The sequence below is a fragment of the Aythya marila genome (assembly GCF_965140915.1).
Source record: "Aythya marila genome assembly, chromosome: 20".
Classification (NCBI taxonomy): domain Eukaryota; kingdom Metazoa; phylum Chordata; class Aves; order Anseriformes; family Anatidae; genus Aythya; species Aythya marila.
The window spans coordinates 10,388,981-10,410,982 of NC_139061.1; the positions used below are offsets into that span (position 1 = coordinate 10,388,981).

General features: G+C 61.0%; 1 protein-coding gene and 1 long non-coding RNA gene across 2 annotated transcripts; both read left to right on the forward strand.

Moving 5' to 3' along the window:
- On the forward strand, positions 1 to 12,716 carry LOC309885898. Its single transcript, XR_014318866.1, has 3 exons — positions 1 to 83; positions 5,008 to 5,073; positions 12,648 to 12,716. It is a non-coding gene; the product is annotated as an uncharacterized lncRNA (long non-coding RNA).
- Positions 12,717 to 12,718: 2 nt separating this feature from the next.
- On the forward strand, positions 12,719 to 20,192 carry CUEDC1 (CUE domain containing 1). The gene is made up of 10 exons (XM_082776298.1): positions 12,719 to 13,141; positions 13,702 to 13,829; positions 14,670 to 14,778; positions 15,999 to 16,182; positions 16,656 to 16,739; positions 17,450 to 17,539; positions 18,217 to 18,310; positions 18,542 to 18,600; positions 19,270 to 19,340; positions 19,547 to 20,192. Exons 1-9 carry the CDS (start codon positions 12,851 to 12,853, stop codon positions 19,335 to 19,337), a joined length of 1,107 nt encoding a protein of 368 aa, XP_082632424.1. The 5' UTR covers positions 12,719 to 12,850; the 3' UTR covers positions 19,338 to 19,340; positions 19,547 to 20,192.
- Positions 20,193 to 22,002: the final 1,810 nt, after the last annotated feature.

The window sequence follows — 22,002 nt, forward strand, 5'->3', positions numbered from 1 at the left end:
CCCGCCCGCCACGTTCCGTCTCCCGTCCCGGCTCCTTTCCATGGTTCCCGGTGAGCTCCGTGCCTGCCGCCCCCGCAGTGCCGGTAAGGGGGCCGGGCAGGGCCGGGCCGGGCCGTGCCGGGCCGGGCCGGGGCTCAGGCTCCTTTGTGCGGCCACGGCCCGAGCCGAGCCCAAAGCGGGCGGCGCCTCCCGGCCTGCTCGGGCCGCGGCCCCGGCGGGGAGCGGGGAGGGGGCGGCCGGGGCCCGGGCAGCGCCGCTCGTGGACCGCGGGGAGGGGAGGCTGGGGAGGGGGCTCCCGGTTCTCCGAGGTGCCCGGGGGTGCTCGGTGGAGCCCCGGAGGTGGGCACGGCGGTGGCAGGGCCCCGGGGTTGGGGTCGTGCTGCCCCCCCCCCGGGCTGCCCCCAGCACGGGGCTGGTGGTCCTGCCCCGGGATGCCGTCCTGCTCCGCAGCTCCCCACAAAGCCAGCAGTATTAAATCCCCGTCCTGCTCCTCAGCTCCCCAAAAATCCAGTTAGTGCTCTCAAATCCCCGTCCTGCTCCTCAGCACCCCACAAATCCAGCAGTATTCCTAAATCCCCGTCCTGCTCCACAGCTCCCCACGAACCCAGCGGTGCCCTTGCACCCCCTGACATCCCTGCCGGGCTCTGATCGCAGCTTAGGAACCGCAGCAGGCCCCTTCTGTGCCCAGGTGTTCGTGGTTAGCTCCCGGCTCCGGAGGTGTTTGCGGACCCCAGGAGCCGAGCTGTGTCACCCTGCTGGGGACGGGGGGCGCGTGGGGCTGGCAGCGAAGCCGTCCTGGGCACACGGCGACGGGGAAGAGTCCGGGAGCTGCCTCGCCCCTGGGAATCACCGCTCGAAAGCAGCGCTCCCGAGTGCCGTCTGCCTCGCCAGGCAGTTTGGAAAGGCTCCTTTTTTATTATTTTTAAAAAGCAGCCGAGTCGCACCTCCTCCTCGCATGTCCTCCCGCTGCTGCCGCCACCGAAAATAAACGTGGGGGACGGAGCGGTGACAAAACCCGCGGGGGAAATCCTGCTGGCCTGGGCCGACCCCTCCGCCTCTAAGTCTGGGGGCACCCAAACTTGGTGGCCGGGGCATGTGGCAGCCAACGAAAGCTTTTATGCTCCTTGCTGCCTTCTCCTCCTCCGTGTTTGTCTTTAACGATGCAGACTGAAGCACCGTGCACCTCCCTGCCAAGCTGTTCGTGGTTTTCATGAAGATTTTCCCGTGGAAGCCCTGGCAATGGGGCAATGGGAACCTGCAGGAGCTGCGTGCCTCTGGGAAAGGGGGACAGAAAAGGTTTCGGTGGTCATCACAGTGAGGGAGACGCAGCCTGTGGTCAGCTCATGGTGCTGTCGCTGCTGCTTTGTGCCCGTTGTGGCCTCTGCTGCCGCGATGTCCAGCCACGGCACGGATGTGCCTGGTGCCGGCGGAGCCTCACGCACCGTCTCCTGGGCCCAGCACCTCCAACTGCAAAAACCATTTGCTCCAGAGACAGGTGGAAGGCGTCCACCCCTTTTCTCGACAGATAGCTTCCCTGAAGATCTTCGTTGTATTTTTTTCTCAGCATTTCGTTAGCAAAGAGCTTCCAAATTCGAAACACAAGCCCACAGAACGGCACCTAACCCAGGCACCAACACCCGGCTTTTCCCCCAGCTGGATCTGCGGCATCGCTGGGCAGGATTTCCCTTCGCGGTGGCTGAAGGAGCTGCACACATGGGTGCTGTGTACGTGGGTGCCACGGGCTGCAGCCGCCGTGGGGCTGGCAGGAGCGTGCGGGGAGCTCGTGGCATTTCCCAGCACGATAGCGAGCCCTCAGAGCTTATCTGCCTGCACAAATGTGCGCTGCGGGGGCAAAGATAGCGGGGTGCTGTGTGCTCCGGGCAGTCACATTCGGACGGGAAAGGTCAGGAGCAGAGCTGAGAGGTAACTCACGCTCGGTTGCTGTCGCCATGAGGATGAAATCTGAGGGCAGGACCCGCGGGATGGGTGCTGCTGCTGTAACCCACGGGCTGGCATCGCGGGGTGCCCCTGGTCAGAGTGGGGAGGCTCCTGGGCAGCGTGAGCTGATAGGAATAACTTTATACTGTAAAATTGGAGTGCTTGAAGTAACAAGATGAATCTGCTTGCAGCTGTGAGAGGTGACGGGTGGCACCGCAGGCAGGCAGCCTCTGCCTGGTGGGCTTGCAGCAAGTGGTTTGGGGACCGGGTTCTGCCGGGCTGTGCTCCTGGTTCATGGAGCCAGTGCAGAGGCTGGGAGACGTGCTGGCGTGGCAGCCCCTGAATGCAACAGGGAAACTGGGAAGAAAAAGAAAACCCCAACGACCCAGCTAGATGGCCAGCCAGCTGAAAATAATGGGAAACGAGAGGAGTGAGTGATATCTGGGTCTGGTTCTTGCACCGCTGCCTCCAGGTGTGGCGATTCGGCCCCTCCGTCGGGTTCAGCACCTCATTGCAGGGTTCAGCACCTCGGCAGTCAGCCCTCGCCAGCTCCTTGTAGTGCAGGGATCTGCCCAAGAGCATCCTAAATCCCCAGTTACTTGCGAGCACCGTGCCATGGGTGGCAGCCTTACGGTTCAGGTGGCTTTTGGTGGCTGTTTGTCCTGGCTTGCCCGCTACTTGGAGCTCCAAGCCCAGCCTCTTTCCTTCTGCCAGCTCAGATATCTGCGGGTTTGATTTGAACCAGGTCTGTCTGCTGCAGGGACGCAGCGTTTATTTCTTGTCAGCGCCCATGGTACGGAGTAAAACCTCCCAGGAATAGAAGGATCGATTGGTGATTGCTGTTGGGAACTGGAAAGAAAAAAAGCATCCTCCAACTCTGCTTCGAACCCGTCCTTGCCCCTGGATTTTCTGCTGAAGCCTCTGCTGTGCCCACGATGTGAAGCAGGCCCTGCAGAAGAAAGGGGCCGTATGGCTTTACGGGGCACCGCACGTCCCTGCCAAAACGTGGCCATGAGCGGGGCTGGGGACGTCTCTGCCCCATCCCTCCAGGGGCTGCCAGGCTGATCTGTGCCGTGTGGACCTGTGGGACTGTGAAATTGGGGTGCTGCTTTTCCGGAGCAAATCCCCCTCGCTGCTAAACCTCCACCTGCGGCTCCGCTCGGGCGCTTTGCCGGCTGCGTGTGCGGCGGGGCCGGGAGAGGCCGCTGGCACGGAGCGGCTGCCACCGGGCTGGGTTCCACACGGAGTCAGGACAGAAGGTCAAGCAGCCATTCATTTATTCAGCTATTCGTTTCGTGTGGTGTAACTCTAGAAACTTGGGATCTGGTCAGTTGAGACACTTTGTTTAAATTTCAACTTTTTTTTTTTTCCCAAAACCTCTTTTGAAAAATCCGTGCTGGTTAGCTGTCCCTGACGCATGTATTAACCACTGAGACGCGCTGACTTTTCGACTGGAAAATGTTAAAACGAGACTTTTGGTTAACTTCCCATTTTTTGGAACGGGCGAGGGAGTGCCGGGAGGCTCTGCAAAGCCTTTGCTTGGGATAAATTGGAGTTGCCTGGCTTTGAAAACCATCGGATTTCAAAAAATAAAGTAAAAATCCGGAGCAGCCCCGTGGGCAGCACATCCCTGCTGCTGCCCCGGCAGCGCTCAGACCTCCCGCGTCCCGTGGGCATCGGACGTGGGGCTCCGTGGCGTGGCCCTGGTGGTGCCGGGGGGGATCCCCAGGGACCCAGGGCCCCGCGGCCGCCTTTGATGGCGGTGAGTGGCAGGTCCTTTGTGGCCCCTTTGTGCCTGCCTCGGTTCTCCCAGCCCGCACAAAACCTGCCATGGAAACCGAGCCCGGCCGATGTCCCGGGAAACCCGGAGGCGCAATTAGGAAATGCAAATACAAATGCAAATTCCTTCGCCGCCTTCAGGGACGTGGAAAGCTATCCTTGTGCCACCCGTGTCCCTGTGCCACCGGTGTCCCTGTGCCACCACTGACCCTGGCCGTGGGCAGCGGGACGGGGACAGGGCAGGCAGCCCCAGGGGCAGTGCCGGTGGCCGCGGGGCACCTCGGGCTCTCCTCCCGTTTCCCCAGGGCCTCAGCAGCATCCTGCGGGAAGGACGGGGCGTTTCGGCCCGTGCCGAGCAGTGACTCATAGGTGACAATAGGATATTGATATTTTTTTCCATCCCCTCTCGGTTGCCCAGCGACAAACAAACAAACAAGTGTCTTAAAATCCAAGCCAGCGCCGCGGCCGGCAGGCAGAGCCCCTCGTGGATCCCCAGCACCGTGCCACCACCTCCCACCACGAGCAGGGTGCCAGGGTGCTGCCACCCCGGACAGGAGCTTCTCCACGGCCCTGCCAGGCTCGGGTCGGTGCCCCCAGGGATTTTGGTGGACTCGGGACCAACCCCAGGAGCTGGCTCTTGGTGGTGCTGGTGGAAACCCAGCGTGCGTTACGCTGTGCGCAGCACCGCCATCCTGTCCAGCTGCAGAGCGGGTGCATTTTGTTGGAGTTTGAAGGTGTTCTGCGCGCGCTGAGCAGCTTCCCTGGCCCTGAAAGAGTTCACCCGGGGCCGCACCGCGCTCTGCAGTCTCCTGATTGCCTTCCCATGCAAGGCACCAGCGTGCCCGCTGTCCTCCCCCTGTTTGTGGCAGGTCCTTCCCTGTCCACGGCTGGAGTGGCGCACGGGACGCGTCTGACCTGGTGCCCCCGTTAGCCGTGCCGTCCCGTTGGGACACGGCCACCTGCGTGCAGCCTTGTGCTTTCTCCTAGCCCCAGTCCGCTGTAATTGCTGGGAAACGAGCCCTGGCTCCCAGGGGTGGTGTTTCACCCTTCTGCCTGGCAGCTCCTCGGTCCCTGCCCTCGCTCGCGTCCCCAGGGCCTGGCTGAGGCCTCAGCGGAGCAGGGCCGAGCCGTAACAGGGAGAGCAGGTGGCTTGTCTCCAGAAAATGGGGCACGGCACAACTGCTGTTTAACTTCCTGGCAGGTCCAAGCTGATTTTAGTGTTTGACTCAGTTACGGAGTCAATTATAACAGCGTGTTATTTTCTTTCTTTCTCTACCTCCCCGTTCCCAGGCAGCTGTGGAGCACTGGCACGAGGGCAGCCTTCAGAGACTGGGAGACCGGCGGGAGCGCTGCGAGGTACCGTGTGCTGGGGGGATGCTGACCCTGCCTCTGCTGCCTGGGGGCCTGCCCTGCTCCCCCTTGTGCCTTTTGGGGGCCCTGGAGCTGCAGGGGCTGCGTGGGGTGGTGGTGACGGGAGGTGGAGATGGGGCACCTGCGTGCCGGGGCCGTAGCACAGCACAGGGCAGGGGACATCCCCTGGGGACAACTCCTGGGTCCTGGCACTCGGGAAGGGCTCAGAGTTGTGCTGGAGAGGGGATGTGGTGCTCTGGGGTGGCACGAGGGCTCGTGGCCCCTCTGCGCTGTGGGCAGGCAGATGGACAGCACAGCTGCAGCGCTAATCCTCCTGCCCATGGAGCCTGGTGGCTCGTCCCAGCCCACTGCTCCTGAAATCCTTCTTGCTTTTAACCTCCCTGGCTGGTAACTGCAGCTGTCGGGCCGGCCCAAAGCAACTGGGACAGCACAGCGACGGAGCTGGGTGTGAGTTAATTACCCAAACTTAAAAATAACGCAGGAGAAGTGAGGCTGGGGCTTTGAGGAAGAGCGTGCCCTAGTTCGGTGGCTGCGCTGCCGGAGCGCACAGCCCGTGCGTGGGGGCTGCGAGCGGGGTCCCCTCGCCCTGGGAGCGGGGTACTGTGCGGATGTGGGAGCTGGCAGTCCGGGTTAGCACCCCACAGCATTTCAGTATCAAATCCCGATGTGCTGTGGTGGAGCAGAGGGAACAGAGCGAGCACGGGAGGCTTTCAGGGGCTTTCATCTCCCCGCCGTGTGCCGGAGGATGGAGCCGCGATCCCTGCGGCGTCCTGAAACCTTCCTGGCGCTTCTGCGGGAGAGGCCTGATGGATCGGCGTTAATTAAATGCCCGTCCCTGGCGAGGTGTAGTGTTTCAAGCAGGTTCTCCTCTGCTGAGCAATGTCACCCGGCGCGAGGGAGGACAAAAGAGCAGCGCGATCACAATGCGGTGCCGTGTCCCGGGACAACCAGGGGACGGCAGTGCCCGAATCGTCAGCTCGGTGCCTTCCATCAGCCATATGGCTTATTGACTCATAAAAAAGGCAACTCCTCCATTTGCAACTTAATTACTCCCTTTCTCCCTGCCGGTGCCGGCTCGCAGTGGTGCTGAGCTGGCAGTGCCGAGGGCTGGGCGGCCTCGCAGGGTGCGCGGCTCCCGTGGGCGGTGTCGGACGGGAGCCTTTTGGGTGGCCTCGTGCCGGGCATCGCCGTGCCTTGCAGCGAGGAGTGGGACAGGTGAAAGAAGTTAGCATAAAAAAGCAAAACCAGGGCAAGGCGATGCCCTCACGTGCCTGCGGTTCTCTCGCTTCGTGCCCGGTTCTTCCTTCGTTAATTCTCTGCTCATCAAAATCTCTCTGCTTGGAAGCAGCTCGCTTTCTGGGCACCAGGGTTTGGGGCTGCCCACAGGTCTGGGCACCTGGGAGCTCCTTGGAGGCATTCCTCGAGCTGCAGAGGGGGGCACAGGGACACAGGACCCTCACATGGGTCCCCAGCTGTGCCCCGGAGCGAGCCCGTGCTGGCCCTGTGGGTTTCACCGCCTGCGTGGCGTGGAAACCCCAAGTCTTTCCTCTTCCTCGCCTGTGGTTTCAGCGGCCTGAATGTAGTGGTTGCGAGCAGCCTGCGTAATGACCACTTTTAAATCTTTTTACCAGATCCTAATGGGCAGGGGCCTGTCCTGGTAAATAATTTACCGTGCCCGTGAGTGAGAGTTTTACTCTCCTCGTTTTGTTTCCATAGAAACTTGCGGGTCCTTCTCCTCCACGTAGCCCTGGGCGAATCAATGCTGCTTTTTTTTTTTTTTTTTTTCCTTCACATGTTGAGCGATGGCCCTGAAATCCTGGAGGCCAGAGAGCAGCAGCAGGTGCTGGTGGCCCCGTGGCACCTCGGTGCTGGGGTGCCGGTGCCCGGTCGGAGCCCACGCACCCTCTGCGGCTCAGCCCCGTGTGTGAGGCCCTCAGCCCGCACTGCCCCTGCCTCTAACCCTTGGTTTTCTTCCCTCTGTGCCCCTGCACGAAGCTGCTTCAGGAATTGCTGCCCAACCTTTGGAAGCTTACCCCGGTGCCCAGGCTGGGGCAGGGGAAGTCTGGTCTCCTCCCAGTCCATCCCAGTCCATCCCCAGTGTGCTCCTGCTGCACCAGGAACAGGTGGGGCACGTCCTGCGCTGCCAAGGGACGGGGCTGGCTCTGCTCAGGCCCTTTCTCCTTTTTCCCCCTCTGTCCTTCAATTTCTTTGACCCTTGGCCGAAAATGGCAAATTAGCATTTGTGACCGAGCCCAGCGAGGCGCCATGCGTGCCCGGCCCTGCCCCCAGCACGGATTAGCTCTCCCCCACCCTGCAGTTAGGTGCCGGCCGCCCAAACCCAATCCCCAAAAAGCCCAGAGGTGGCTCCTCCGCCGGCCCTGACCTCCTGGTGCTGGCCCCAGCGGAGCCGAGCACCTTTGTCTGTGCGAGAGGTTTCCTTTTCCTCCCGGCAGCTTCCCGCTGCTTTTGTGCGCGCGGCCGGCGAGGGCTGGCGCTGAGCCGGGAGCACAAAGGGAGGAGAGGGGATAAGCGGCTCAGGACGGGGCCGTGCGACATATGGAGCCAGGGCTTTGTGGGACGGGATTGGGGTGCCCGGGGCTCAGCGCTGGCAGGGCCCCCTGTGGGTTTCTTCCTTCAAGGCCTGCACCGACGGCATGGCCATGAGCAGCACCGGAGCCCTTTGGGGATGTTGTTATGCTGCATGTGGATGGGGAAACTGAGGCACGGAGAGGGCGTTTGACTCAGGAAAGGGTCCCTGGGTTTGGGCTCAGCACCAGCACCAGCAGGTGGGGCCCACAGGGCTGTGTCTCCACCCCGAATTTGCTTGGTTGCTTTTCCTACTACAGCGTCTGCCCTGCAGGGCCATGGGGCAGTGCTGGGTCTGCAACAGCTTCACAGAGGGGCCAGGATTTTGGGAGAGCCCCCAACACCCTACCTCACGCCATCCTCACTACCTGTCCCTCCTTCCTGCCCTGGGCTGGTTGCACGTCGGGCGGGTGCTGTCCCCCGGGTGCTGTCGCTGCTTTCGTCAGCCTCTTGCATCCCCTTTCCTGCACGTCGACACGGGACAGAGCCGAGCAGAGCCGCATTTAAATCATACAAAGGATGCTGGGTTACTTTAATCGCTCACACTTGCTTGACCCATTTTTTTTTAATCCCTTCCTGGAAACCTTGTTTCGTGTCTGAATTCCCTCAACTATTTTAGGAATGCCGTCCTACCAAGCTCAAATTACCTTCAATGAAGCCATTGGAAGGCAGCCTCGCAAGGCGGGCAACTTTTTGATTAAGATCTAGTGCCATCTCATTAATATAGGCTTAGTTTGGGAGGGGGGAGGCGGGGGGGAAGGACTGTGATTGTGGCCTGGCAAATGTGTGTGAGACCCGGGGATTAGTCACAGGGAAACACCAGGTGCTCCGGGAGGGCTCTGTCCTGCACAACCCAGGGCTTTCCATCCCTTGCTCACATCGACCAGGGGGTCCCTGCACCCCGCTGCCACCCAGGGTCCCTGGGGAGGGCTGGGACCCCCCGGGAGCCCTCACCCTGCTTCCCCTTGGGCCGAGAGCAGCCGCAGCGTTTCGGCCTCTCGGGGCTGCTTTGCAGGCGGGCCGGGTGCTGCGGGGCTGACATCTGGTGTGCACACAAAGGCCCCTCGTAAATCTGTCGGGGAGGGTGGCACGGCGCAGTTCTTCTGCGATCCCGCAGAAGAGGATTTCCCTGAATCGGGTGGCCGGGGGCGCACGGTGCTGCTGGCCTCTGCCGGCTGCAGCCGCGAGCACCGAGCAGGGGGACAGGCACCCATGGGTGCAGGTCCCGACGGGGGCTCGGTTACCCTGACCCCCTCCTTGTGCTGCTGTGGCCTGTCTGAGCGTGGCTCTCAGAGCCGCTGGGATTTGGGTTTGCAGAGGTACGTGCTGCATGGGTTTTCACACAGGGCTTTTTTTTTTTTTTTCCCTTCTTTTTTTTTTTTTCTTTCCCTGATTGCTTTATACCTTTTTGAAAAGGGCTTAAACCCAGCCGCTTTAATTCGTGGTGGGACAAGCGTTAAAGGGAGCCCCGTGTGCCTGCTTGTGGTGTGTGAAAGGATTTGGGCACGGGCAGCTCCCCGGGCTGAGGTGTGCGCGCTGCCGGGGCCGGCGGAGAGGTGACGGAGGAGACTTGGGGCAGACTGAACGCAGCCACATCCTGCACGTCCTCGGTGTGTGCTCTGAATTTCAATCTGCTGCTAGACACTACCATAATTTCTGTTCCCCACCGTTTACTTTTCATCCTGCTTTTAATCCTATTACAGCCACCGCTGGCCAGGCACCTGCAGCCGCCGAGCGGCCGTGTCCCTGCGCTTCTTGCTCCTTTTCAGCAAGGTCCCTCCGAAGGGGCCTGGCTGAAGGCAGAGCTCCGAAAACCTGCCCTGGCTGAAGCACTTCTTGATGTAACGTGTCCAGCGTGAGTCTTCCTCTGAGAGCTTTCCCTCCGGAGCCTGGAGCAGGGGAAGACGGGCTGGTCTCATCCAGCCGCGTTTAAGCAACCCCATCTGTTGTCTGAGCTGCAGCAGACAATATTCAGAGAATATTCTCCTTCGCGCTGGTGCCAAGGCTTTGCCCTGAGTTGCGAGGGCTGTGAGCAATCGGTCCCGCTGCTTTTACAGCTGCCGGGGCTGCTTTCCTCGCAGAGCTGAGCAACTGTTGTTCCCAGCATGAAATCGCTGGGCTCACCAGCCCCGAGGATTATCCAGCTGCTCCTCTGCTGGTCCCGGGAGCACCCTCAGCACAGTCTCCTCCACGTCCCGTCCTGCTCCGCATCCGTGCTGCGGGGTGTCGCGTGCCCTGGGCTCTGCGAAATGAGCTTTCCAGGCTCATCAGCTCCCCAGCCAGCTCCACGAAGGGTTTCTCTGTGGCTGCTGAGGTCTTGCTCTTGGCTCTGTCTCTGCCGAGTGCGGATTTGGGCTGTGTGAGCTGGGGGTGCCGTGGGGCTCTCTGCGCCTGGCCGTGCCCCGAGCGTGGCGCTGCCCTCGCCTGGGGCTGTGCTTGGCCGCCAGCTTCCTTCCTTCCTTTTTGGGCCATCTGCAGGATTTTGCTTTTCCTGGCACCCTCCCAGCCCCTTGCTGACATCACGGAGCCACCGGCCAGCAGTGCCCAGACCGTTCCCTGCGGCACCGGCACGGGGATCCCGCTCGCCTTTCTCCGGATTTGAACTCCTGCCGCTGTGGGGGGGTTTGCATTTCTCTGGGATGTCATCAGGACATTAAAAATGTTTTTTTTTAAGACCTGCATTTGCAGCCTTGCCCTTCTGCGTGCCGGGGGCACTGCCTGTGCCTTGCTTTTGCCCAATTTGCCTGCGTGAGCACCAGCACCGGCCAGGCAGCGTCCCTGCAAGCCGCGCCGCCGTGACTCAGGTTTCATGGGCTTGGGAGCGTCCTTGTGGCACAATCCCTCGTTGTTGTTTAAAGCCAGATGTGCAGCAGAGCCCTTTTGGCATACAAATGTCTTGTCCCCGTCCCTGATTTTTTTTTTTTTTTTTTCATCTTAGGACCAGAAGCTTTCAATTATTCAGCAGGCTGCTGCTCCCAGTCACGCTATCTGGCATGGGCTGCAATTTAAATGAGTCGTCCCAGACCCTGGTGCCTCGTTGACTAACACCTTCCACGGAAAAGAGGCATCTGCAGCGGGGAGAGCCCGGCCTTTCCCCGGCAGGGCAGAGGGATTTCCACACTCGGCTGCGTGTTGGTGGCCGGGGCCTTTGGCTCCATCTGAACGGGGCTGCCCAGCCCTCGTGGTTAAGGGAAGACCTTAAATACCCGCTCAGAAGTCAAACGGTGGGAGACGAATACCCCTGACCACAGGCACTTGTTGTTGCTCTATAGATCTTAGGGTTTTAAAATAAACTGGGGGATTTCTAGGCACACTTCCTGATTTTGGAGACCGATTTTACGATGTGATGTTTTTGATATGTTAGATCAGCAAAGCCACACTAGTGAGTTCTCCGCAGGTCTCTTCACCCTCAGGTCTTTGTGTTTGGATCCTGCGTGTGTTTGCAGCGTGTCCTTTAGGACCTGTTCTCCCCTAGACGTGTGGGCTCTGAACCTGCCCTCGCTGAGTGGCCGAACCCTGAAGGAGCGTGGGTCCCCGGGGAACGTGTTAGAGCTCGGTTTAGCGTGCGACTGAACCAGAAATGCAATATTGCGATTAAAGCGTAATCCCAGAGGTGTGAACAAAGCTGGCTTTTCGCTGTGAATGAATCATGGCAGCAGAGGAGGAACCAAGAAGCAATGTTTTATTAACCGACTCCAGCGGATTTGTTTGCCGTCGCTGAACAGAGCCGGGCAGGGCGCTTGTGGCGTCGCGCCCCGCTCACGCTGCACAAGCTGCAGCAAACCCTGCCGGGCGAGAGGGCTGGGATGGAGCTGGCTCGTGGCCGAGCGATCCCTTCAGATGCATTTTTTTAGTGAGTGCAGAGCAGACGGTGGCTTTCCACGCTCAGAAGTGCCTCCTCGTGAGCCTTTCTGCTCCCTCTCCACCAGTCCTGGCTCCTGTGCGTAGGGTGGCCTTGGTGAGGGCACGGGAGAGCTCGGGTGACCTTCAGAGGTGGCTGCTCTGCTTAATGGTGTTGAACCTGATTATGCAGCCTTTCACTGAGAAATGTGCCTGGTGTGTTCTTCTCGATTAAATACAGTTTTAGGGGCAGTTGTTGTGAACTCTCCGCCTGCCACTTGGGAAAAAGCTCCTGAAAATGATATTATGGATCCAAAGTGTTCCTGGGGTAATTCTTTCTAAACAGCGGAGTTAATCCAGAACTGAATTTGGCCCTGCGTTTCCAAATGAGAAGCAGTGGCTGTATAATCTGTTTATGGTTTTAAAGTGAACGTTAATCTTGGATTTGGTGGCTTTTCCCAGGGGTCGATTTGTTGTGCTGCAGTGCTTCAGCCCCCTGCACTGAAATGACTCCATTTTTTTTTTTTATTTTAAAGAGAGATTTCACCGTGTTTATAAATAAACAGAAAACCTGGAAATGTGAAATCTGTGGGGCCCTCTGCAGTGGAAGCAGTGCCACTTTCCTTACCATGCAGCTCTCATAATTTGTGTGTGCGGTGCCTGGCACAGCGAACCCGAACTCCTGGCTGCTCCTGATGTGCCAGGACACAGCTGAATAGGGTGAATTTGGTTGAATTTCCCCCACTGAAGCAGGAGATCTCGCTGTGCCTCTGGGCACCTTGCTCACACCTTGGCGGCGAGCACGGCCCCTGCCTGCAGCCTCCTGGCCACGCATCGGGGCATGGATGATGCTCGCGCTGCTGGCTGAGCAAGTGAGGCAGAGCCACAAAAGGAAGAAGTTAAAAATCGTGCTCCTCCCTCCGAAGGGAAAGAAAAACCCCTAGAAGGGGGGATTTCTGAGACGGGCTTTAGATGAAGGTGTTACCAAAAATGTGCCTTGTGCACATCCAGCTGCCGCTCCTGGAGGGGACGGAGCTCAAAGCTGCCCTGCCGCCCTGGGGTCTCTTGGCTCTTTGCAAAAAAACAACCCCAAAAAGGTGACTTTTGTGACTTCTCTCCCCTCTGCCCCACAGGTGGGAGGATGCTGCAGCGCGCCGGGGGCTGACGCGCGGTGCTGCGGCCGCAGGGAGCGGTGCCCCCGCCGCCCACCCATGCTCCCCGCCGGCGGCCGGGGCAGCGCCCCGTGACGAGAGGCACCAGGCACTCGCCTTACCAGGACTGGGATCGGGACTGGGACCAGGACCGGGACTGGGACCGGGCCCATCGCCCCCGCGCCATGACGAGCCTCTTCCGACGCAGCAGCAGCAACGGCGGGTCGCGGGGCGGCTCCTCGGCGCAGGAGCTCAACAACAGCCGCCCCGCCAGGCAGGTCCGCCGGCTGGAGTTCAACCAGGCCATGGAGGACTTCAAGACCATGTTCCCCAACATGGACTACGACATTATCGAGTGCGTTCTGAGGGCCAACAACGGCGCTGTGGACGCCACCATCGACCAGCTCCTGCAGATGAACTTGGACGGCAGCGGCTGCGACGACAGCTCGGACTCGGAGGACAGCATCCCCCCCGAGGTACCCGCGCGAGCAGGCGGTGCGGTCCCCTTCTGCCCTGTTTGTGCCACCTGCAAAATTGGTACCAGCCCAGCGGGCGGGGGTGCGAGGGCAAGGGAAAGGCAGTGGAGGTGCTGTCATCACAGCCCTGCAGCTGTGCTTCAACAGCTCAAGGAAGCCGGACCCCCACAGCAGCACCCTTGGGAGCTGCCGGCCCCGGGGGTGCAGGGTGCCTGGGCACCATCCAGCCACTGCAGGCAGCAGACGTTTGAGTCCCAATTTGGTTGATTTGTAGCACGCAGCCTGCTTGGTTCGCCTCAGGCAGTGCTTGAGGCTTGAGCCAAACTGCTTTCCTCCCTCCTTTCTTCCCCCAAACCAAGAGGAAGCCTTTTGCTGCCGTCAGAGGATCCCCCCCAGTTGCCAAAATGCTGCGCCTCGTCCCTCGAGAGCAGCACCCCCGGTGCCAGGGGACAGAGCCAGGACGTTTGTCCCCATCCTGCAGCAGCACTGCTCAGCTCGTCCCGGTCCCCGGGGGGAGCAGTGCCCCCACTTGCCCTCACCCCATCCTTCTCCCCCTCCAGATCCTGGAGCGGACCCTGGAGCCGGACAGCTCGGACGAGGAGCCCCCCCCCGTGTACTCCCCCCCTGCCTACGAGAGCCAGGCGCTGGGCACCCGCTGCCCCCGCGCGCCCCCCACGCCGCCGCCCAGGTGAGCTCCAGCCCCTCGCTGCGGCACGGGGCAATGCCAGGGGGGGCTGCTGGGCACGAGACCCCCGTACAGGAGGGGTCTGGCATCAGTTTGTTAGGACTGGGCGAGCCAAAGCCAAGGGGGATGAATGAAGCTCACAGCTGGCTAAATAACATCCGCGAGGCCCCGAGACGTGAACAGCTGAGGGGCCCGGAGAGCCGCTCCTGGAGCGAGTGGAATGGCAAAAATCAGCTCCTGGGGGCGGGGAGCGCTTGACGCCTCTCCAAAACGCCAGGTGCTGCACGGCCGGGGCCCCGCACCTCTTATCTCTTGGCACGGGGAGCCCTCCTGGCTGTGCCGCCCTGGGGAAGGGCAGCAGGGCCACGGCCGTGGGAGGGCAGCGTCTCGGGGCGCCGCCACGCTGCTGCTGCTGCTCCATTGGGCTGCTGAGCCACGACCGTGGGCTTGGAGGAAAGCGCCTGCCACTGCCCTTGCTGCCTCCCTGTGCCAGGTCCCTGCTGCAGACAGTCCTGCTGGTGGTGCAGGCTGGTTTTGATGTCCGGGAGGCAAAATGTATAAGCAGAGCCCTGCAGGGGTACAGCTCCCGCGGTGCTGAGCGAAACAGGGAGAAGGAAAATGCAGCCTGCGAGGTGGTGGGGCAACTCCCAACGATTTCCAACTTGCTAGGAGAGCTTTTCGCTCTCCCGAGCTCATGCTAACGCGAGGGCCTGGGGAGGCAGCGTGAGGTTTTCAAGTGCCCAGGATAAGCCCGTGGAGCTGGGTGGGAGGCCGCCGCGCCCCCCACTGCGGCGCCGTGGGGTCCCCCTGGCCCAAGGGTGCTCTCTGTGTGTTTCCCCGCAGGACGGACGTGCCGGGGCCCGGCCGCTACAGGAACTGGAACCCGCCGCTCCTGGGCAACCTCCCCGAGGATTTCCTGCGCATCCTGCCCCAGCAGGCTCCCCGCACCCAGGTGAGGGCCCCGCTGTGCCCCGGCGCTGAGCCACTCACTCCCGGGCAGTGAGGCGAGCGAGGCGTGCAGGAGAAAACTTCCAGCCGGGCTCCGAGGCTTCTTCTCGCCATTAGTTAGCTCAGCAGCCGGTGCCAGAAATGCCACGTGCAAGGAGCAGTCAATATTTTAAATTATTTGACCTGCTGCCCTGGTGAGAAGCGCTCTTGGGCAGAGCAGCGCGTTCGGTGCGCTCGGGGGCTGGTGTTGCAGGCGTGAGATACCAAACCTTGTGCAAAGCAGAGGATTCCCGTGGGAGGCAGTCCCCGTATGCTTCACGGCTGTTTTGGGGCCACGCAGCTTGGCCTTGCAGCACCTTTCTGCAAGGGCCAGCGCCCTCCCAGCGTGGCAGGGACCAGGGGAGAGCTGCAGATGCCCTTCCCTCCCCGTGCATCGTCTCTTCCCTCCCTTTTTGGCTCCAAAGGCAGCCTGCCACGTTTCCATAAATAATTGCCCTGGAAGTTGAGCTTCTCAGGCTATATTACCTTTCTGGGAATAGGAACATGCCAATTCATTTGGGCTCAAGGGGAGGAGAGGAGCAGCTGCCCTTTTCTTTCCCTGGTAATTGTGTGCTTTCGCTTTTTATGGCGCTCTGAGAGCAGCTACAAATCAGATAAATATTGTAGGCAAGGGTGAGATTGCTACCGTGCAGCGTGGCTCTGCTCTTCCACGTGTGCAAACGCGCCAGGAGCCAGGGGATGCGAGCACAGGGGCGTTTGCCAGGGGGAAACTGCAGTCTCTGCTGTTTCGTCGGGGAAATTAAAGCAGCGATGCCGGCTGCGAGACCTTCCTCCCTCACCTCGACACCAGGTGCCGTCCGAGTTCAACTCCCTGTATTTAAATTAAAAATATTTGCCAATAGGCTCTGAGAACGAGCTCCTCCAGGGGCAGAGCGGCTCCTTGCTGTGCCGTGCTGGTTCCCAGACCACGGGGGGGGTGCTCCCGTGCAGGAATGCCATCCCCTGGCTCCTCCACCCCGTGGGGGTGCCCAGTGCCCCCTTTGCCCTGGCTGGGGGGTGCCCCTCCGAGTGGGGCTGTTGGAGTGGGAGGCAGGGACCCCGCTGCCAACAGACCCTAGGAGCAAAATGCCAGGGTCAGCATAAAGCGGGGGGCTCTGGGGAGCTTTATGGGGGGCCAGGTCCCACAGCCGTGCCCAACCTCTGCCCCGTTTGCCTCCTGCCCAGGGCTCTCCAGGCTGCCGGCAGCCCGTGCCGAGGGGGCTCGGCCCGCGGGGCCAGGGCTCGCTGGAGCAGGAGAGGAGGTGGAAGCAGTACCTGGAGGACGAGAGGATCGCGCTCTTCCTGCAGAACGAGGAGTTCATGAAGGAGCTACAGAGGAACCGGGATTTCCTGCTGGCCCTGGAGAGAGGTGAGGAGCACCGCGGGAAGCCTCTGCCTGCGTTTTGGCCGCGTGCCTCCCTGCAGGACGGAGGTCCTGCTGTGGTGGCCTGGCTGCTGGCGAGGCAGAGACGTGCAGGATGTGGTCAGGGCCGTGGTGGCAGCCCGACCTGCCAACACCGAGCAGCAGGTTTTGTTCCTGTGCTCCTCTTGGTGCTGAGCTGCCCGCCACGAGGCTCTGCTCCTCCTGCCCAGCAAATCTGTGGCACGGAGCCCTGGCAGTGCCCTCCAAGCCCATCCCAGGGAGACAGCCAGCATGGCTTTGCCAGGGCTGTTCCTCCCCTGTCCCCATGCACCTTCCCTCTTCCCCTCACGTCCTCGTGCTGCCGTGAGGGGCCCCTCACTGGGCTGTGAGCACAGCAGGCGGGCAGGGGAATGAGCACAGAGCTGCGCGTGCTGCCCAGGGCTCTGACCAAGCAGGCCTCGGGGCTTTTTGTTTTTCAGACCGATTGAAATACGAGTCAAAAAAGTCCAAGTCGAGCAGTGTTGCTGGCAGCAACGATTTTGGTTTCTCCTCCATACTATCAGGTAATTTCAAGAGGCACAAGAGCATCACCTCTCGTCAGCTGGGTGCCTCCCAGCTCTGCCCGACGGGCTGTGCCGGGCCGTGCCAGACCGTGCCTTGCTGATGCCCTCTGCTGTGGCAGCAAGGGGAGGAACCCAACTGGTCCCTCCCTGCTGCACAAAGCCCCCAGAGTGCACAGGAGAGGGGAGGGCAGGCGATGGAGATGGGTGCTGGTGCCCTCCCCAGCCTCGCCCTGCCTTCCCCAGGCAGCACTGCTCCCGTGTCCTGCCTCTGTCCCTGCGCTGGGAGCAGGGATGCAGCTCCCAGGGGTGACAGAGCCCGCCCTTGCCTTGATCGGAGCAGAGGATTGTGCCTGGGAGGCATAATGACTGTTCTGGGTAATCCTGATTAACCTCGGCAGCAGGGCAGCTGCCCGGGGACAGAATTAGCACTGGTGTCTGTCCGCGGCCCCGTGCGGGGCTGGGCAAAACGCGGCCGAGTCAAGGTCCCTGCAGCCCAGGTCTCTGCACCCAGGGTCTCGGGGGTTTTGTCAGCGTGGGGTCCTCACCTGCAGCCAGCCCCCGGCGTGCTGATGCCCTCACCCTGCTCGCTGTGCTCAGCACCACTCGTGGCAGGGCCGCGCTCCACGAGCGCTGGAACTGGGTCATGGAAATGATTTGTCTCCAGCCTCTCCCGGCCACGTGCCGCCTGTGAGCAGATGTTTGCCTTGCAGGTGACGCAGCCCCCCCCGGAACCAGCGAGGCCGGCAGTGCCGTGTCCGACGATGCCTTATTCAGAGACAAATTGAAACACATGGGAAAGTGTGAGTCGGGCTCCAGCTCTGGCGGCGGGCAGCCCCTGAGGGGTGCAGGGGGTGGCGGGGGGCAGAGCTGGCTCACGCAGCACATCCGTGGGTGTTCGGGTGCTGCCACACGTGTCTGCTGGCACGTGTGCCCCTGGGCTCCTTGCCACCCCTCGTGGCAGGCTGGCACGGGTGTCCCCAGCACCCCTCGACTCACACGGCTGGCACGAGGGTGTGCAAGGCATGGAACACCGCACGCTGCAGGTGCACATCACGCTACGACACTGCTCAGCCCTAGCAGCAGAGCTTTGGGGTGAAGTTTCTGGCTGTGTTTTCAAGTCCTGGGCTTGGGCATCCTGTGCCCGGTGCCACGCGGGAGTCCTTCAGTCCCAGCTCTGCTGGAATCCCGGAGGAGGAAGCAGGGGGGTTGCTGTACCTCTCCCTTTCCCAATCTTTCCCTCTTAGCCACTCAGTCTGCTTCTCCCATCGCAGAGCAGCCCAAGTTCTTTGGGCAGCCTGGCTCAGAGCACAGCTAGCTGAGACCCCCTGGGGAGGGCTGGGTTAGTCACGGGGAGGGAATGCCACAAAAATCCCAGTGAAAGGCTGACAGTGTCAGCACCGTGGCCATCTCCTCCCCACCACCCACGGCGGCTTTGGGGAGGGTTTGGGGTGAGACTCACCTGGCTGCTTCCTTCCAGCAACACGCAAGAAGCTGTTTGAACTTGCCAGAGCCTTCTCCGAGAAGACGAAAATGAGGAAGTCAAAAAGAAAACACTTGTTGAAGCACCAGGTGTATCCTAAAAGGGGCTCGCTGCCATCTGTCCCCAGCAGCTGGGAACCGCTGAGGGGCTGCAGGGTGCAGGCTGGGCAAGCCGTGGTCCCAGGGGACTCCGCGAGGCTGTGGCTTGGCGAGGAGCCTCCCCAGCTGCCTCCCACGGCGGGGCTGGGGGCTGTGAAGGGTCACTGCTGGTGCTGCGGCCACGTCCTGGGCCCCTGACAAGTTTTCCTTAGCAGAAGGTGCAGGTTGGGGACAGCAGCTTCCACGGCAAATCTTCTCGACGATGTGGAAGGACACTCGTGCGGTAAGAAACGCCGTGCCGTGCCGTGCCGTGCCGTGCCATACGTTTTGGGCTCAGCCCAGCAGGCTGGGGACCCGCTGTGCTGGCCCTGTCCTGCCCCACACCAAGACCAGGCTGAGTGGGATCCTGTCGGGTCCCTGCCGGGGGCACAGCCACCCGTGTAACAGGCTCAGCCCCAGCACCACGCGGCTCTCCGGTCAGCACACGCTTACTGGGTGGTTGTGGACAGGCTTCTCCTCTTCTGGGGAGTCCCGGGGGTTGTGGCCGGGCTGTGCACAGCCTGGGGCCAGGGCACTGCCTCGCCAAACCTGTCGGCAGCTGGATTTGCACCGAGGCACCTCCTGGCACTGTTGTGCCAACCCCGACCGCCCCGGAGCTGCCCCAGGTGTGACTGCGTGGTAGAAATGCCTCCCTGGGCCAAGACCTCCTTCCACCTTTCCCAGGCGTGTTCTGGCAGAGTCTGTGTCCCAGTCTTGGGGTGTTTTCTGCCTGAGCGAGGAAATCCCTGCCCCGGGGAAGGACCCGAGCTGCCTCCTCACTGCAGCACCTCCCCGGCATTGGGGCTGGTGTTGAGGCTGGATTTCAGGCTGGATTTGGGGCTGGTGTTGGGGCTGGCACCACACATGGGGTGGCCGCAGCCCCCAGCAGCCCCCATCTACCTGTGCCTTTCAGATGAAGACTTCCAAGCACGGAGGCAGCAGCTCCAGGAGGAGGAGGAGACGCCAAAGGAAGGGCAGTAAATGGTGAGAGGCACTGGGGGATGAATGCTTTTGGTGAGCGTGCAAGCAGCCCCAGGTGCTTTGGTTTGGGTCCGGAGCCCCTCTGGGTGTGGATGAGCCCCACGGGTGCTGCGGGAGCCCCAGGCACTGCTGTGGGCTGGTGCTGGCCATGGTGCGGCTGAGGCTGAGCACACGCTGTTCTCTTTCCTTCCCTATCCCCTCCCCTGCAGGTCCCAGCACTGGGCTTTATTGCTGGCACAGAACATGCAAAAGGCTTAAGAAGAAGATGGCTGAAAAGGAAAGAAAAAAAAAAAAAAACAAACACCCAACACCAAACAACCCAGTTTTTTGGCTGTTCCCCCTCTGCTTTTGTACTCCTCTGAAGTACAAGTATTGAAGTGAGGCACAAAGTTTTCTTACCAGGGGTTTGAAAACAACTTCTCCTATCTAGCAAATCAGCCAAAAAAAAAAAAAAAAGGAAAAAAAAAAGGAAAAAAAAGTCAGCAGCTGACCTGAGCTGCAGTGGAGCTGGTGGATCTCAGAGCCGAGGAGCAGCCGTCTCTGTCCTGCTCCATCCAAGCGGCGTCGCGAGAAGAGCGAAAATCAGTTGTGCTACCGAGGATGCGTTCAAACTGGGGATCTGCGGGGCTGCAGTGTCCTGGACATAGCTCTGCAGCGAGAGGATGTAACTTTGCTCTGCACACGCAGGAAAAGAAAACACACGAGGGAGAGAGAACCTAAAAATCGTTGCCTACTATTGCTAGGAGTAATGAGCAGAGATTCAGATCAGGTAATAGTCGAATAATATAAATTGTTTATAAAAGGAAGGGCCTTCTTTTCCAAGGCGTTTCGCTTTGAATTAAACCTTTGCCTTTGGCATTGCTCAAACTGCCTTGAAGCCCGGACCCGAAGCGGCCGCAGCGAGGCCGGCTCGCTCCAGCTGCGCTCCCTGTGCCGGCACGGCACCAGGGGCTGGGTTCCTCCTTGATTTAACCCTCATGGCTGAGCCAGGCCACGTCTGGCAAGGGTGGCGTGCTGGTGGTGCTCCCCGGGTGCCAGGCAGGGCCCTCGGCGGGCCTGGGGACGCCCCTGCTGTAGGTAAGATGCAGGTTTGGGCTGGAAGCCCGAGCTGGGTGTTTGCAGCTGGGGCTGGCGGAGATGTTCTCGGCACGGAGCGTTTGCAGGAGCTGCTGTGGGGCTGGGGCTCGGGGTGGCAGCAGGAGAGCTCCTTTCCCTGGGGGCTCGTTTTACCAGGGGAGGGCAGGGGTAGCCAGGAGGCAGCGCTCGAATCGTTGCAACATTCAGAGATGCTGTCAGGCTAAAAATAATTACGTAAACAAATTCCTTCCCTGTGTAAGTAATGAGTGACGAGCATTAAGTCAGAAATTGCTCCCGCCAGCACATTTTCTTCTCCTTTATCGGCATAATCTGTTTACTGCTCAATTCAGGAGGTGGCTGTAGACGTGCCTGTTTCACTTTCTGGCTCCTGTGAACCAGCACAAATGTTGCAAGATTTGAGCTGTGAAGGCGGCAGACGCGGCAGCCCCAGCCATCAGACACACACGCAACTGTTGTCCCTGCCTCTCCGCGGGGTTTGGTAACAAAAGCCCACATTGCAGGCTCTGGCTCCCGACAGGCTCCTTTTCAAATCCTCCCCGGAGCCCGCATGCCTTTGAAGCGGACGCCAAGAGGATTTTTTTTTTCCCCCGCAAGCAGCGCAGCCGCTGCACCTGCTGAGCGCCGCCGCGCCTCGCTGCCCCGAGGCCGTCCACGTCCTCGCCGGGGGACATGGCACGGGGGGCACGGTGCTGGGGACACGGTGCTGGGGGACACGGCGTGCCATGGGCACAGCCTGCGTGCTCCCAGCCACACCAGGGCCCTGCACAGCCTGGGTGCTGTGGTGGCAGGCCGGCTGCTTGCAGCAGGAGCCTGGCGAGGTCTCGGATCGGAGCAGCAGGAGATGCACCCCCAGGACCCATCCTGGCTTTGGTGTCCTCTCCTTTTCTGTGGGAGGAATGGGAGAGGAGCGTCCCTCGAGTCTTGGTGCTGGCTGTAGGAGCCGGGGGCTGCAGCAGTCCCGAGCTTGCTTCGAAGGTGACGTTGTGGCAGCAGCAATGGGACGCGGGGAGGTGCTGGAGAGGCACGGTGCTGCCCTGTGCTGTGCAGGGTAGGACCGGTGTCTGGCAGGGTGTGTGTGTGTCCCTGTGTGCAGGGGCACGGTGTGAAGCTGGGGCTTCTTGCTGGGAACAGGAGGCCCTTCAGGAGCGGAGCAGGGCTTTTATCCCTAGCCTGGGACTGGCAGAAAGGAAGGAGGGGCGACTTCCCCGTCGCCTGCTGGCTCTGAGGTTAGCAGGAGGCTGCTGCCGCTCCCTCCCAGCCCAAAGCAGCTCTGCATATTTGGAAGAAAACCAAGCTTGGAATTGGATCAGCTTGTAAATGTTCCAGCGCCTCTGAGCTACCGAGTGCTTAACTTTCAGCTAAGTCTCCATGAGTGCAGGACGCACCAACAGGCGGTGGAGCAGAAGCTCGGGTAGGAAGCTGCTTGTCCCCACGGTGCCATCACCCCACGGCTGCTTTGGTGGCAGTGAGAGGGTCGGGGGGGAACAGCAGCGAGGTGCTCGTGGCCAGGTGGGTGCTTACAGCCCACGGCCGAGTGCTGGTGGGGCCCTAGGAGGGTTTGTTGTGC